The following is a 16,891-nucleotide window of genomic DNA, read 5'->3' on the forward strand; positions in this document are numbered from 1 at the left end:
GGAAGGAAGGGTGTTTCCAGCCTTGTTCAGGAGTCAAGGCAGCAGCTGGCTTCATTGGGTATATTTTTAATAATATGTGCATTTTCTGTGGCGTGACAGCAGAGAGGATAAGTCTTGTGCTGATCCCAGCCTCAGCTATATAGTTAGGAGCCCTTGCCTGGTCAAAGTGGCCTCAGCCTGAACATGCTAGATAAGGGGGCCCATCTACCTGCCTCGGCCTGCAATAGAATCTCCTTCCACTCATTCACTCAGCAAATGCCTAGTTAGTGCCTCCAGTGTATCAATGACTCTTGCAGGTTCTAGGGAATAAAAAAGGCAACAATCCTGCTCCTTGGGTTTTTGTTTGTTTGTTTGTTTAATATGTAGAATAGAACTATAATTTCTTATTCTTACATGGTGTTTTACCTGCCTCCTATAACTATCCTCCTTTCCTGTCACAAGTCAAACTTTACCTCTCTATAATCTTTCACTTTCTCATGCCTCCAGCTAAATTTTACACCTTGCCATAAGGGAAATTGATAGAACTGCACCAGAGGTCCCTGAGACCAGTGGTTCTTAAACAAGAGTGTGGAAAAGAAGCAGAGGGCTTGGTGAAGTCAGATTCCTCAGCCCCACAACCAGGGATTCAGCTCAGCGGGTCTTGGTAAGCCCAGGAAGTCCAGGAGGGCCTCCACTAAACCCAAAGGAGAAAAAAATGACCTTTCACCATGGAATTCATATGTGGTCACAGTGTCCCCAGAAACAGTGTGGCACCTGACCCAAGGTGGCAACAGTTCTGACCAAACGGTCATCAGAGTTATCTCAGCAGCCCTTGGCCATGGCTTGGAGGAAGTTGACACCAGTGTGCCTTCTTTGTCGTGGTCATTTTTCTCCATGGCTTGGTCTTAGGATTTAAGTTGGGTGTGCTCAGCGTGGCAGGTGCTGGATGGTTGCCCCCAGGACAGAAGATTAGGAGCTACTGAGGTGAATGATGGGGCTTGTACTTAGGTAGCTGCCTTGTTCCTCGGTCTCTGATAGAGCTGGGTGTTCACGTTTCCCAGTTTAGCTGTGGGAGGTGAAGAAAGGCCCCTCACAAAGTTCTGCCTTCCTGGAGTCCTCATGTCCCTACCAGAACCAGCCATCATGGCTGGCACTAGTAAAGACAATAAGCTTTTCAAAAGTAGGTTGATGGGCCCTCTGAGGCCACCAGGCTTAGCCAGGGGTCTGCAGAAACCCCTTGATGTCTGACTCTCCAGGGCCTCTGCCTTCTGGTTTCCACAAACAGGAACAAGGCTCCCCTGAGGCGGCTTGGCTCCCTTTGGAAGCCGCCGCTTCCCAGACAGTTCTCCTTTATATTGACCTGAAATCTCCCTCTTTAAAAACTTCCCTTGCTGATCCCAGTTTTGGTCTCTTGAGCTACAAAGAATCTTTTTGATGTCAAGACTGGTCCTTCCCTTGGTCTTCTTTCTGGGCTAAAGCTTACCTTTTTATCAATGGTCTCTCATTCAACTTGACTTTCATGTCTTGTCACCCTCCTCTGGATGTTTTTGAGACTCTGTGCCCACACAGCTTTCCGGTTGGCCAGAGTAATAATAAAAGCTGCAGAATTTGTCATGTAGTTGCCTCTTGGGGAGCAGGGGCGGGGGGTTGCATCTTCAGGTGTTGTGAAATAAGGGGAAAACCACTTCTCCTTGGAGAACGGACGACCAGACCTCCCCATTTGGATAGACTCACTAAATGTCTCTCTGTCACCAACTATTTCTCTGTAAGTGCCACCTCATTCTATTCTCATATCCATTCTGAGGTAGGTCATGTTGCTCCCACTCTGATTAATTCCAAGCATCAGCTATATTGGGCAGATTGCCAGAGGTCTTACAGATTGGAAGCAACAGAGCCAAATAATCAAAGGTGGATGTGGATGACTTCAAGTTCACAGCTTCTATAAATCAATCTCTGCAGTAGCCACAAGATTGATCCAGGAGGTAAGTAGGATGTTCAGTTCAATATCAGCATGGTGTCCGCTCTCTAGAGCCAGTTGGCTGTGTTTAAATCCTGGCTCTGCCTCTTACAGTGGTGCGACCTTCCATGACTTGCTCTACCTCACAGGATGATTATGGATAACTAAATGGGATGATATGTGTACAGTGCTTAGAATAATAGCTAGCACATGGTAACCAGTCAAAAGACGGTAGCTTTGTTCTTGGAGTGAACTGGAGAACATATAGTTTTCTGTTGCTGCTGTGACCAGTGACCACAAACCTAGTTGCTTCAAATAACACACATTTCTGTTATCTTACTGTTCTGTCCATCAGAGATCCAGCAGAGTTACTGGGTTTGTTCAGAGTGTCAGTGGGCAGCATCCCTTGTGGAAGTGCTAGAGGAGAACCCATTTTTCTTGCCTTCTGCAACTTCTACAGGCCACCAATTTGACTTGGTTCCTGGATCCTCCTTCCATCTTCAGAGCTAGCAATGTTGGGTCAAGTCCTTCTCATGCTGCCATCTCTGTGGATTTTTTCTTCCAAATCCTTCTTCCACTCATGTGAATCCACATGGACAAACCCAGATAATATTCCCATCTCAGGATCTGCTGATGTGCGATCTTTAATTCCATCTACCATTTTAATTCTTCTGAACCATGTGACTTGACATGTTCCCTTTTTATTGTTGTTGTTTTTTGGTACTGGGGATGGAACCCAGAGCCTTGTGTATGCAAAGCACATACTTTACTACTGAGCATCCTTCTAACCCCAAATGAAACTTTCTGTAAGGTAAGATCAGTCGTGACTATTATCTGGGCTGCTTTAGGAAAGTCTGCACCACAACTCTCTTACATCTATATTGCAGAAGCCGTATGGCCTCCCCATGCAGGCCTTGTGCACACAGCTGCAGTGCTGGCTTCCATCTGAGTCCCTCACATATGCACTTGGCCAGTCCATTGAGCATTCTGAATCTTAGGTATAGAGGAAAGGACTCCTGTCTAGTTCTCAGGCTGCCTGGGAAGATCCCACGTGCAATGAAAGACTATATCTGATGAACATATGATTATTATTGAGAGGGATTAGGGAAAAGAAACCAGGAGCTGCACTTACCTGGGTAGGTCCAGCACTCAGCTCTTTTAAGATATTGGACAGTAGTTATTCCTGGTGATCTCCTAGCACTGTTTTTTGTTTGTTTGTTTTTTTAAGAACCCTGTGTAGGAAGGGGCCAAATGATATAGGCACCCATACTGTGACCTACAGTTTTTACCTGGGCCAAGAAACTCTTCTGGATAAAAGAAGTATTTATTATTTTATTATTATTTATAAATTTATTATTCACCCAAGACAGACTGCAGCTGAGGAGAAAGAACCCATCCTGTCCTCTCAGTTGGGATTGATTTTGGGGATCACTTGTTGTTTTTCCAACAATGAACTAACCTGGTCAGATGAGCAAAAAAATTCTGTGACCAGCTCAGAGTAGGCATGGCCTCACCACCAACCTCTCTTGCCCATCTCGCTCCATACATGCTCTGACACCCCCACGATTTTCTCAAAAGAGCGCAGGCTCTATCTGCTAGTGAAGGCCTGGCTTTCAGTCGCTGCATGTGCATTTCCTTTCCTGGTTAGCCTGTTGCTCAGGACATCTCTGGGCCGTTAGAGAGGTTTTAACCAGTGGTAAAGCAGGTGACAAATGCAACAGATGGCAGATGATCCCTGCAAGTGTGAACAGGTGCTGCCCCCACTGCATCCTCTGAACTTGCTTCTGCAAACCCTTGTGGGGAGGGAGTGACATTCTACTGACAGAGGCATTCTGGATGATTATGATCCACCATTTCTATACCACCTTCTGAAAGGCTCCTTGAGCATTTTGTAAAATTTCAGTGAGAAAATGAAGGATGCAGCTCTCAGTGGAGACTGAAGGCAGTTTTAGGTGGGCAGAATGCAGTTACTCAAGACAGCCTCTTGCCAGTGTGCCAACACTGGAATAAGAAAGTTCGTGTGTTAGTGGTCTTTAATTTGTCCCTGTCTATTTATCTAGGATCTTTTCTCTATCATGCATCTATTGAACTCTTAAGCAATCTCAACCAAATACTTAAAAATTACATGATAAATATGAGGTTTTCTTTTGGCTTAAACAGCTTATTAAAATTCAGAAGGTTCTTAAAAGTAATTAGATGAGCAGTTGAGAGATCTTTTTCCATGTGAGGCTCAAGTTAAGGTGAATTTTCAAAGTACAGTCCAGTAACGTAGAGCACAGGGAACCTTCTTGTTTTAAGCCACTACATCTAGTTACTTTCTTAGTCTCAGTTTTAATTTCTCTCTGTCCTGTTACTCACCTTCTCTTCATTTTTCTACCAGGTCTTCCAAGAATCACGTAAGAGGTGAGAAGATATGTTCAGAACTATTAGTATAGCCAGTCTTCCTGGGTTTTCAAATAAATAGGAAACAAAGACATAAACAGACCTCAAATTCGTGTGTTGTTTATTATCAGTAACAAAATGGGCCTGCAGCATTTCTAAGCCTCCACTTCTCCCAAAGCCCAAAAAACCAGGCCTGCTCCGTGCTTGTGAGCTATGTGTATCTTTAAGGAGTTCTCTCCAACTTGCTGTTCACCATTACACCTGTGAATTGTCCACATAAGAGGCAGAGTACCACTTTCACACCCTCTTCTTCAAAACTCATTATAGATCTGAAGGACCTCAGAAGTCATCCATGTGTGTTTTAGTCAGCTTTGAGTCACTATGACCAAAACATCTGACAAGAACAGCTTAGAGGAGGAAGTTTATTTTGACTCAAGGTTTTAGAGATTTAGTCCACGGTTGGCCAACTCCATACCTTTGGGCCCAAAGTGAGGCAGAACATCATGGCAGAAGGGTGTGGTGGAGGAAAGCAGCTCAGTACATGGCAACTAGGAATCTGCTCACCAGGGACCAAAAAAAAAAAAAAACCAAAGGAATGCCCCCAGTGACCCACCTCCTTCAGCCACATTCCACCTGCCTACAGTTATCATCCAGTTAATCCATTCAAGTGGATTAATCCACTGATCAGGTTACAGCTCTCATAATTTAATCATTTCACCTCTGAACATTCTTGTGTTATCTCACACATGAATTCTTGGGGGACACCCCACATCCAAACCATAACAATGACCTGTGAGCCCAACCAGCTGTGGTGTCATTCGGTTCCTTTCTCTCACCTCTGTATGAAGCGCTAGCCAGGGGGCCATTGTCAAGTCTCCTTTCCAGGCTTTATACTTCTCTAGGTGAGAGCAACAGCACACAGCATCAGTGAGTTCCTGATTCCTGGTGGGGATATCATAGGAAGAGGGGCATAGAGCCTGGTACATGGTCTTCACTGTGATTTGCTAGGAGGTATAGGTGATGAAGAGTCATAAAGTCATCAATAACTGAAGATGTTTGCACTGAAAAGTCAAGAAAATTTTCTTGATTGTTGTATGAAACATATCCCACATAGTCCTGTCTCCAGTAAACGGTGAAGATCTCAATCTCCAAAGAGTGCCAGATACTGTGCCAACTTTACACAGACCACCTTACTGAACCCTCACAATGACACTTTGAGTTAGATGCTTTGTTTTAAGCATCCATTAAAAAGCAATGAAATGCCCGGCGCAGTGGTGCATGCCTGTAATCCCAGTGGCTCGAGAGGCTGAGGCAGAAGGATCTCTAGTTCAAAGCCAGTCTCAGCAATGACAATGTGCTAAGCAACTCAGTGAGATCCTGTCTCTAATAAAATAAAAAAAAAAATAGGGCTGGGGATGAAGATCAGTGGTTGAGTGCCCCTGAGTTAAATCCCTGGTACCCCCCACCCCCAGAAAAAAAGCAATGAAGCAGAGGTTTGGAAGAACAGTTTGGGTCCAAGCACTCTTGTCTTTACAACCTTACCACCAGTGATTGATTTTAAGATTCCACTGGAAGGAAGTAGTTGGGTTACTTATGTAGAGCTACAGCTCATTTCTCAGTAGCTGTGGTACCAAGCTGGACTTTTTTTCCTGCCCTTCTCAGCAATGGCCAGGCCTCCATGGTGCTTCCGCTGCTCACCGTGGATCAGAAGCAGGGTCACTATTTCCACGTTAGAGTGCAGAGGATTCAAGACTAATGAGGTCTCTGCACAAAGTAAGCTGCAGACATGGAGAATAAAGCCCTACCATGCATTTGGTATCTCCAGCAATTTCAGTGACAGCCCAGGCAGCAGCACAGTGGTAGGTCCTTCATACTGACCGCTTGGATGAAGGTGTGCAGCAGGCCTTTCTCAGCTATTGATCTTCATGCTTTGGCATCTGCTTCTGCCTCAGTGGTGTGAGTGGCAGCCAAGTTCAGGGCTGTCTGCAACAACAGGAGCTTGTCAAGCTTCTTAAAGAATCTGGCGCCTCAATGTCCCCCCTTCCATACCTCATTCTGGTTGGCAGTTTGGTTCCTCTTCCTCTTTTGGGCTGTGTGAGGAATGTCTCATCTCCTCAGCCTGTTCTTTTTCATTCCCTTCCCTTAGATACGAAAGAAAAGAAAAATAGAGAACTGAATAAGTAAGCATTTCCCAACAGTCACTGCACACCTGCACTGGAATCGATTTACTAGCTACATTTCATCGGGACAGACTCCTTGTGATTTTCCTTTGCCCTAATGAAATGTAGGTTTTCATGATAGCATATTAAGCTCCTTTGCAATGCAAGAAGTTGACCAGGTCTTTTCCTCCAAAACTGCCAAAAACTCTGTATCAGTCTTATATTAGCACGGCCTCCAAGCACCATATGGTTATGGTTGGTATGACATGTGGTTTTCTATCATTAACAGACTTATGATAGTTCCACTTAGGTTTTTCACTTTACAGTGGTTTGAAGGTAGTTTATATTCAGTGGAAAAAGTACTTCAGATTTTGAATTTTGATCCTTTTCTGACTAGCACCTTATGGCACACTACTTTCTGACAGGCTGGGAAGTAGCAGTGAGCCTCAGCTCCTGGCCAGTCACATGGTCACCAGGGGAAGCCCTGGTCCTCTCCACAGTGTTCCATGCTGCCAAGCTAGGGGTAGGTAGGCTGGGTGGGTTAGGTGCATTTCTGACTTAACGATATTTTAAATTCATGATGGATTACTGGAACATGATCCCATTACAAGTGGAGAAGCATGTATATTTTCTGTTTATATCTTTGACTCTTAAGTGTGTCTTCTTTAGTCACCATAGTTGGATCTTATTTTTGGAATTTACGGTTAAATGCAGTCATGTGATAAATGCTTTTAAGAAAATAACTGCTTTTTGATTACTGCTTTTATGAATATGGTTGAACTTATGCTGAGCATAGTAGTGCATACCTATAATCCAAGAAATTCAGAAGGCTGAGGCAGGAGGATTACTAGTTCAAGGAGTTCAAGGTCAGCCTCAGCAATTTAGTGAGACCTTAAGCAACATAATGAGACCCTGTCTCAAAATTAAAAATAAAAAGGGCTTGAGGTGCAGCTAAGTGGTTAAGCACCCCCAGGTTAAATCCCCAGTACAAAAAAAAAATTAATATGGTTGAATTTATGCCTGCCATTTTACTTCTTGTCTTCTATGTTCATGTCGGTCTAGTCTTCCCTTATTGTTTTATATTAATTAAATATTTTCTAGCATAAAATTTTAATTTAATGGTTTTTTTCAATGTTCTTAAAATTTATTTCCTTAGTGGTTATTCTAGGGGTTCTAACATACAGCATATCAAAATCTACTTCAGTTTATATTAATTTCAGCAAGATACAGAAATGTTCCTCGTATGTAATTCTTTTCCATCCTTCCTTATTCTGCTGTTTATTTACATATTATGTTTCTATATATGAAAAAACCAATAACATAGTGCTACATTTACTAATTTATAAAATCTTATGTCTTTTGAATAAACTAAAAGAATGGCGAGAAAGTACATATTTTATTTACAGAGTCCTTATGGAACCTTATTTAAATTTCTAGTTCTCTTTATTTTTTCCTGCAGACTCAAGTTATCATGTGGTATATTTCCTTGCTCCAATACAGTGACACCCACCCACTTCCTGTGTGCTGTTATTATCAAATATGTGCATTTTCAGTATTATGCACTAACCAATATGATCATATACGTTGCTTTAGTCAACTAAATTTTTAATTTGTCAAGAGGAAAACTGCAATCATATTCTCATAATTACATAACTGCTTATATTGGTGGAGGTTTTTTAATGTGTGGATTTATATCACTATCTGTAATCACTTGTGTTCAGCCTGAAGAACTTCATTATTTCTTGTAAGGCAGGTCTACTTGCAATGAATTTTATCCTCCTACCCCCCATCTAGGAACATCTTCCTTTCTCCTTCATTTGCTAGATATAATTTTTAATTGATAGGGTTTTGTTTTGTGGGGTTTTTGGGGGGGATTGTTTTTGTTTTGTTTTGCTTTACTTTTCAGCACTTTGAACTGTATGTTAACATTGTTTATGCTGAGAAGTGAGTAGTGAAACTTCTGGAATTCCCTTGTACATAAGTAGTCTTTTTTTCTCTTATTTCAAGATAGTAAAAGCTGTCAGAATTTTTACTATATAGTTATCCTATTTGGAGTTTGTTGATTTTCTTGCATGTGTTGATTTTTTTCATCAAATTTGGAAAATTATAAGCCATTACCTCTTCAAATGTTTTATCTGGTCTCTTCTCTCTCCTTTCAGTATATGCAATATACGTATGAATGTGTGTGCTTAATGGTATGCCATATTTCTGAGCTTGTTCATTTTTCTTTTTCTCTCTATTCTTCAGAATGTACAGTATCTATAAATATAAAAGTTCACTCATTTTTCTGCCATTTCATACTTACTTTTGAGCCCTATGGTGACTTTTTCATTTCAATTCTTTTTTCAGCTCTAGAATTTCCATTTTCTTTTAATAATTGCTCTTTTGGTTAGTATTATTTGATGAAACACTGCCATGTTCTTTAATTCTTTAAGTATTGATTTTCTTTAGTTCTTTGAAAATGTTTATAATGTCTGCTTTCATGTCTTTGCAGTGTCTAATATCTGGGCCCTCTCAAACACACTTCCTTTTGTCTACTTTTTTCCTCTGCAGGGGTCATACTTTGTTTCTTTACAGGTCTATAATTTTTTGTTAACAACTGGACATTCTAGATAATGGTTCATAGGAGTTCTGGATACTAATCCTCCTCACTCACTCCACTCCCTCCCTGACTGGCTTCTTGTTTGCTTAGCAACTTAGCAAAACTAGTTCAGTGAGATCTGATCCCCTAAGTGTGGCTCTGATGTCATTCCTCAGTAGGCACAGATTTAGGCTGAGTGACATTTTGCTTTTTCCTTTTAAATGGATCTTTCCTCCAAATGGCTGTGTGAGTGCCTCTTTGCCTGATCTTTGTTGAATTTCTGGCTGTCGCATCCATTTGTTAGCCTCAGCTACTTGCTTGCTCTATTTGGTTTGGCCTTGTAGCATATAGTGTCCCCACAGTCTGATCTAATTAGAGCCAGTCCCTTTTGTAAGCGTCCTCTTTGAGCTAGGTCTGAGTCTTGCTCTGACCTCAGGAACTCCTCTTAGCTGGTCTGCTCTGCTGTCATGAAGCTGTCAGCCTCCTTTTAATTGTTCACCATGAAAATTTTTGTTTCCAAGAGCACCTTAGGCTTAAACTTTCTCATACTTTATTCCAAATGAATTCACTCCCCCCAGAAGATCTGTGGATCTCTCTGTTCTTAAGGCCTAGCTCACCCTCTAGACAGAATCTGAGTGTCACTCTTCCAGAGCTGTTGTAGGGACAGCAGCCTTCTTTTCTCTGAATGACTCCTCGGGTCTGTATGAGGGTTGCTGTCCTAGGGTGGTAACACTTCGTCTTCTTGGCTTACCTTTCACAGAATAGAACCTCCAGCCTATAAATGAGTGGTGAGGGTGAATGGAGCCAGAACTCTGCCTATTAGCAGAGACTGGTTGAGGAAAACAGCTCCTGCAAAGGGGTGGGGGGGATTAGAAATGCCAGGGCTCTGCTCTTTCCTGAAAGAACCACAACCCTAGATTTGGAGCTGTGTTTTGTGATTTTTTTTTTTTTTTATGAGCCTAACTATCTTGGAACATTATTTTTGGGAAGTTGAAGATAGGCCCTTTGGGTAATGCTTTACAATTGATTCTGAAAGATACTAAGAGAAAGGACAAATTGGGGACCTCTTTAAAAGGCCTGACCTGTCTTCTTGACCATACTTGCCCAGAGTAGAGCTTCCATTTTACTGAGCTTCAGGGAGGTAGGGGAGAAGTGGTACCAGGTAAGGAAGCCTGTTATGGTTCCAGTGCCACAAATTCTCTGTTCTTACTGAGCTTTGGTAAGTTTTCCTAAGAAAAATCTCTATATGTTTGTATATGCACTTAGGACAATTGTCAGAGACTTTTAAATAGTTTAATTTTACAAATTTCACCAGCTATGATTGTTTCACTGGGGACAAGCGCCTTAGATAGCTTCATACTGCCATTCTAGAAGTGCTTCCCTTGTGTCACTTAAAACTGTGTGGATTTTTCTAAGTCTTTGTTACTAGTTTAGAATCCAAATATGCTTTGGGGATAGGCTTTATTCACAGGCACAGCAATCTGGTAAGGACTGTTATATGTATATGACTCATATTAAATGGCACATGGGGACTACTTGTATTTCTAGCAGTTCAGGTGGACTAGGTCATCAGAAGACCCTCCCACTGAAGAAAACTAAAATGTATAATGAGTTATTGTTATGAATATTTTTAATCACATCAAAAACTAAAATAATTAGTAGAATATACAGATATCAATAAGAAGTAAAAGAGGCAGCCCAGAGAAATGAGTAGCACATTGAAGATGCCTTCCTCTTAAGGACATTTGATGAATCAGGAACTTGAGCAACAGTTCTCAGAAGCTCCTGCTACCTGAGTAGTACACACAAGTCCAGAGCCCACCTGCAGTACCTAATGGGAGGCCATCCCTCTACACGTCTGAAACACCAAAAGGCCAAGCTTTTAGTGGAAGAGAAACAAGAAATATTCCCCTTTAGGAAACGATACAGAAGAAATATCTGTGTCGAGTACAACTAGGAGAGTATCTCCCCGAGAATTATTATAGTGCATGAGCTTGCAACCCAGCTTTATCTGGGTGGTCCCAAAAATCCTCAGGCTATTTAAAGAGGTCCCCAGCTTGTCCTTTCCTCTAGGACCTTTAAGAATCAAATGTAAAGCATCCTCAAAAGGGCCTGTCTTGAACCCAAGCCTCAAAGACTTCCCAGAAATAATATTCTAAGAGAGTTAAGCTCAGAATAAAAACACCACAAAGCACACATGTAAACCATGAACTGAGAGTAAGAAGCAACAGACATAGTAAGACATATTCATAGCCACCAAGACCTCAGATGGTAGGAATTATTAGCATGCAACAGAAAAAGAAGTAAAATTAATACCATTTTTAAAAATTTGAAAATGAAAAAGCAATTGATTATGAAAAATAACCACACATTGATAAACTTCAGAAGTGAGAAACTGATCAAAATGTGAAATTTAATGGACATATAAGCATATTAAATAACATTGAGCGAATTTGACAGGTAAATGTTGATGAAATACATTTATTTAGCTATTCTAGGTTGACAGTTTGTTTATCTCAGCATACTACTACACTCTGCCTCCCATTATTAATAGTGACATGCCAGGTATTAGATGGCTAATTGTGTTCCTTTGAGGGTTGTTTTGTTTTGGTTTTGCCTGGCCATTTTTGTCATCTTTGGTGTTCTGCATCTTCCATTATGGTGTATCCATGATTTGTTTTTATTTTCTCTGCTTGGAATTCATTGTGATCCTTGGATATGTGGATGGGGTGAGGGGGTACCAGTTCTGGAAAGTTCTTGCTAATTCTTCTGATATTACTCTTCCCATTCTTTTTTTTCCCTCAGGAACTTCAACTAGACACATTAGATCTATTCCATATCATTTGATCACCTATATTTTGTTTCTCATTTAGGTATAAATCTCCACAAATCTATCTTCCAGCTCACCAAATTCTTTCTTCATATTGAAGCCCAAGAATTATTACTAATTTTGTTATGCACAAGTTTTTGGTTTTAAAACAAAAAGTCAATAATTTTTAGAACTGCAATATGAAGTATGTCAGTGAGGTGATGTATGGTCTAAAATTTACCTTAAAATACACTTACAAAGAGGGTTAGATAGGTTCTTGAGCATTGCAGAACGTGGATGTGGATCTAAAGGATTTTGTTTTATTGTCTCTGCTGCTTTTGAAAAGTTTCATAATATAAGAGGACCAGAAACATTGACTTGGATTTATAAAATTTTCTTTAAATTTTTTTCTTAAATAATAACAATGTAAGGTTGTCAGAACTCAGTGCCTTTCATGAAATCTGACAAGGTGGGGAATTCATTTTTTTTTTTAAATCTGATTTGACTCATCCAAAAGGAACCACAAACAAGGTGCATTTCAAGCAGGGCTGTGTGGTCTCTGAAGGCAGCACAGGGGTGAGTTCTTCTGGGCAGGAACACTCGGGCTATCCTAGATGCTAGATGGAAAGGAAGTCCACATGCTCAGCATTCACAGCTAGAAATGGACCAAGTGCTGCTTCCCCAAAACTCCCTTGATACTGGGGATTGAACCCAGAAGCACTTTACCACTAAGCTACATCCCCAGTCCTTTTTTTTCTTTGAAACAGGGTTTCAATAAGTTGCTAAGGCTGTCCTCAAACTTACAGTCCTCTTGCCTTAGCCTCATGAATCACTAGGATTACAGGTGTGTGCCACTACACCCAGTCCAAGTGCTTCTTTTAGCAGAATCAAGTTTAGCCAGACCTCCATCACCATAAGGCAAAACACTGTCTGTGATAAAGGTTAGCAGACTGTAAACCCATACAAATGTAAGGCACTTTTCATTTTGAGAAGCAATCATAAATGCAAAAGGAAGTTACTCTAGAAAACCACTTTGGGAAACCATTTTGGGGGTATTAAAAAAAAGCATTTTGGAAAGTCACCTTGAAAAATATTAGATAGTTCCTCGAAATGTTAAAAATAGGTTTATCATATGACCCAGCATTTCCAATCCTAGATATACTTAATATAGTTGAGAATTAAAACCATGCATGCCTACCTAGAAAGTTGAAATCAAATATTCAAGCATCATTATTCACAATGCTCAAAAGTGGAAACAACCCAAAGGTCCACAACTGAAGAATGGATGAACAAGGTATAAAGCTATTCACATAATGAATGTAAGTCAGCAGCAAAAAGTGAATGAGGTACTGGCACATGTCACCACAGAGACAAACCTTGAAAACACTATGCTTAGTGAAAGAAGTTAATCATAAAAGATCCCATTTTATTATTTCATTGATATAAAATATCCAGACTAGGCAAATCTGTACGGATAAGAAAGCCAAGAATTGCCATTTGACTCCCCCATCTCTGCCCCTTTTTTGTGATATTAATTTTCAGGCTGGTTGACAAGGAAGCTAACGGGACAGAGGCTGTCCTAAAGTGGGGATAATGGAAGATCATGCAAATGACAGGCCTCCCAGTCACAAAGGTTTCCCTACTATCCAGCAGTGAGCATGTTCACTGCATTGGCAAGAGAGCAGCTATGAGTATGATGATCTCTTTAATCACCAGATCTAATGTCAAAATTGCTATGCATATAATCCCATTGTCTCTCACCCAAAAAACACAAGGGAGGATTGTGGATTTATGATGATGAAGTGACTCCTCATTTTCTGTGATGAAGGCAAACTGCTTCCCAGGACAGCTGGCTTGCACTCATCTGTGCTCTTTTTCTCCCTTTTCTCTTCTGTTTTTCAGTGGCTGCTTCAACCCCCAACTCCACTGCTGGTGCAGCCATGAATTCCTTGACTTCTCTTGGGACTCTGCAAGGACTGGCTGGAGCCACTGTTGGACTGAATAATATTAATGCACTAGCAGGTACCATAAACAGTGAGTATTTGCTGCTCTGGTGGACAGCCTTCCCCCAAATTCTCCACAGAAAATGGCCATCCAGAAATGACCTAAAAAGGATATGGAATGGGGAGAACTAAAACTTGGGATGGAGGAGCACATGCTTTGACAGGCCAAAGCTACCTACATTCATTTTATTTCAAAAAATGCCCAGCCCCTTCCCACCCCCCAATTCTTTGTACCGGCTACTGTAAGTCCTCACCCATAGTGGGATTGACAGATCTTTTCAGCTTTCAAGGAGTTTGTCTGGGTTTTGATTTTCTCCTGCTGCGAGGCAGTATGTAATTATAGAAAATTAGGCTGAGACACTGTGTCCAGCTCTGCTGCCCATCAGTTGTAGGAACTCAGGCCAACCACAGCTCCCTCTCTGGGCTTCAGAGTCTCCACTTGGAAAAAAAAAAAAAAGTAGTTCTGGATAAGAAGATCTTAAAGGTGCCCTCCAGGATGAAAATCCAAACAGTATTTACAATTACACAGGGGGGGAATGAGGTCTCTAAAGGAAAAGAAACCGAGGAGAAAAGAAAAGAAAAAGAAGAGAGGTGCTGCTGGAAAGAGCGTCATCTGGAATCTTCATTGAGCACCTGTGGGCATGGGTCACTGTAGAGCAGTGACTGTATAAATTAGGGGCATAATTTAATTGCAAGGGGGTGAAACAGGTTTGAAGGCAAATAGCTTACCAAATTATACTTGGTTCTGAAACATGTGAACTCACTAAGGAATTCTAGGATCTGTGCTATGTAGCTCACCTGACCTTGCTCCTGCCTGTCCATTTTAGATCCATGAAAGGAGTGTTGCCCAGGCCCAAGGTTAAGTCATATTTTAGGCTTGTGCCTGGCATGGGGTCCTGCACTGAGGAAGCTGATCCTCAGCCTACAGAGGGGACGCCTGATTTTCCTGTCTCTCCATTCAGTCACCTTGGGGCCTGAAAGTAGCCAAGCCTAGGAGGTCCATGACAGCCAGCAGAGCTTTCTGAGGAATTTTGGACCTACATACCTATCAGAGACTCTGGACAACCTAACACCTGCCCGTTTTAGTTTTTAATAAAAGAGGCACTTATTATTTGCCCTACTTTAATCTGTGATTCAATACGTAAACTGTTTTTAAAGGGTGATCAGACCATATAATTTTTTAAGCCAAAAATTCCAAAAATTTTATACTTTGAAAGCTCAAAAATACCAATGCAGTTTGTTTGGTTTAAAAAAAAAAAAAAGTCTGAAATTCATCCATATACAAATTAACCTGATAAGAAAATAAATCACATGTTTAGAAGTAGGAAATGTTCAGGTTTCATTAAAGCCTTTAATTCAGATGCTCTGAGAAAAACAAAGAAAAATCTGGAATGAGTTTTGTCTGAGCACAGAGAAAAGGAAACATTTTCCTTCCAAATGTGATGGCTCTCAGTTAGCACAGAGTACATGACATGACCATCTGACCACCAGAATGTTTCATTCCAGTTAGAACTGTCTCCGGCCTTTCCGCTCTCCAGCAGCTGAACAGGAGCCCTACTGCCTTGCCTCCTGTTTCTGGTACAGCTCCTCTCTGCCCCGTCCTACAGAAGCACCAGCCCACTGTCCTCACATAGGCTGAGGATGTGTTCGCACATCCCCTCATGCTGCTTCTCTTGCCCCAGGACCTAGTTCCCCTCAAACAAGGACTTTGATTTGATCGCCTGCCTGTCCTTGGTCTGCAGAGTAACAGGCCAGTGGGAATGGTTGTCCTCCTCAGCACGTGCTCATGACTGCTGTGTGTATGTCCTCTCGTCTGTGTCCTGCTCCCCTCCACCCTACTCTGTTGTACGTCGCTGGGCTTTCCCCATCATTATCGTGAGGACACAAGAGGGACTTTGTTGAATGCCAAAGAAACCACGGCTAGTTCTTGTGTGGAGTCTTATGTTATACCAAGTCTGCTCTGGCAAGGACGACAGGTTGAAATCGTTTTGCTTCTCTGAATTCTTTGCCATTGGGTTAATAGAGTCTGTACCATTCATGGGAATTGAAGAATGTTTCTGGTTTCTAATAACCCCTAACAGTCAGTACAAACCAGGAAAATGTTTAATTCAACCAAAACTCAGGCACAAATGGAAATATACATTCCTTCTCATTCAATTAGTATTACTAGTACAGAGCTCTTTTACACTCTCAACTTTGGCTTGGAACTAATAATTGCTGCTTGTCTCAAATTAAATATTGAGAGAAAACCTTCTTTGATAGAATATCATCCCCTTTCAGATCATTATTCCTCAAGAAATGACAGTGCTACCTTTTCTACAGGATAAGTCTCAAAGCAGGCAATCAAGGAATGGTCACCTGAACAGTGACTTTCTAAAACAGTTGACCTTAGCTTCCAGGTCATTGCTGTTTTCTACCCACTCTATCCCAGGAGCCATTACATGCTACCTTGAGGAGAGTACTAGTTTTCTGAATAGACCTATCTCTTCCATGGTCAAAGAAGCCAGCAAGAGAATAGGTGGCTGACTCAGCTTGGCCTAGATTTGACCCTCCTCCCTGCCAGAGTCCCCACCCCTGCCTTAATAGGACTCTTCCATTAGCAGATAAGTACCTATATTAAACTGTTCAAAATTTTTTTTTAATTTTTATTGTTGGTTGTTCAAAACATTACATAGTTATTGATATATCATATTTCACATTTTGATTCAAGTGGGTTATGAACTCCCATTTTTACCCCGTATACAGATTGCAGAATCACATTGGTTACACATCCACTGATTTACATATTGCCATACTAGTGTCTGTTGTATTCTGCTGCCTTTCCTATCCTCTAAACTGTTCAAATTTGATAGCCTTTTTCTTCCCTTATACTTTAATGAACGGAGGAGCTTAAAAAATACAGCTCCCTAAAGATAAAAGCAGTAATCAGCAAGATCAGAAGAAGTAACATAGAACAATGTATAATAAAGAATATAGAATAACAGTAGGTACCTCTACATCATGGAAAGCTCCCTAGGCTCA

The 16,891-nt window shown here is 41.2% G+C and overlaps 1 protein-coding gene and 1 long non-coding RNA gene across 32 annotated transcripts in view; one reads left to right on the forward strand and one right to left on the reverse strand.

Moving 5' to 3' along the window:
- Nucleotides 1-16,891, forward strand: part of Celf2 (CUGBP Elav-like family member 2) — a 780,843-nt gene that overhangs the window by 746,624 nt on the left and 17,328 nt on the right. For 19 of the 31 annotated variants that reach the window (XM_078023205.1, XM_078023206.1, XM_078023196.1 and 16 more), the window contains one exon: nucleotides 13,770-13,901. In XM_078023205.1, coding sequence (XP_077879331.1) covers nucleotides 13,770-13,901 — 132 coding nt within the window. The remainder of the gene's footprint in view (nucleotides 1-13,769; nucleotides 13,902-16,891) is intronic. The other 12 variants (XM_078023211.1, XM_078023213.1, XM_021723023.3 and 9 more) reach the window with 1 other exon arrangement.
- Nucleotides 4,423-16,891, reverse strand: part of LOC120887545 (uncharacterized) — a 39,358-nt gene continuing 26,889 nt past the window's right edge. Inside the window, exon 3 of the long non-coding RNA XR_013426672.1 lies at nucleotides 4,423-6,459. This is a non-coding gene — a long non-coding RNA (uncharacterized LOC120887545). The remainder of the gene's footprint in view (nucleotides 6,460-16,891) is intronic.

The sequence above is a fragment of the Ictidomys tridecemlineatus genome, chromosome 10, assembly GCF_052094955.1.
Source record: "Ictidomys tridecemlineatus isolate mIctTri1 chromosome 10, mIctTri1.hap1, whole genome shotgun sequence".
Classification (NCBI taxonomy): domain Eukaryota; kingdom Metazoa; phylum Chordata; class Mammalia; order Rodentia; family Sciuridae; genus Ictidomys; species Ictidomys tridecemlineatus.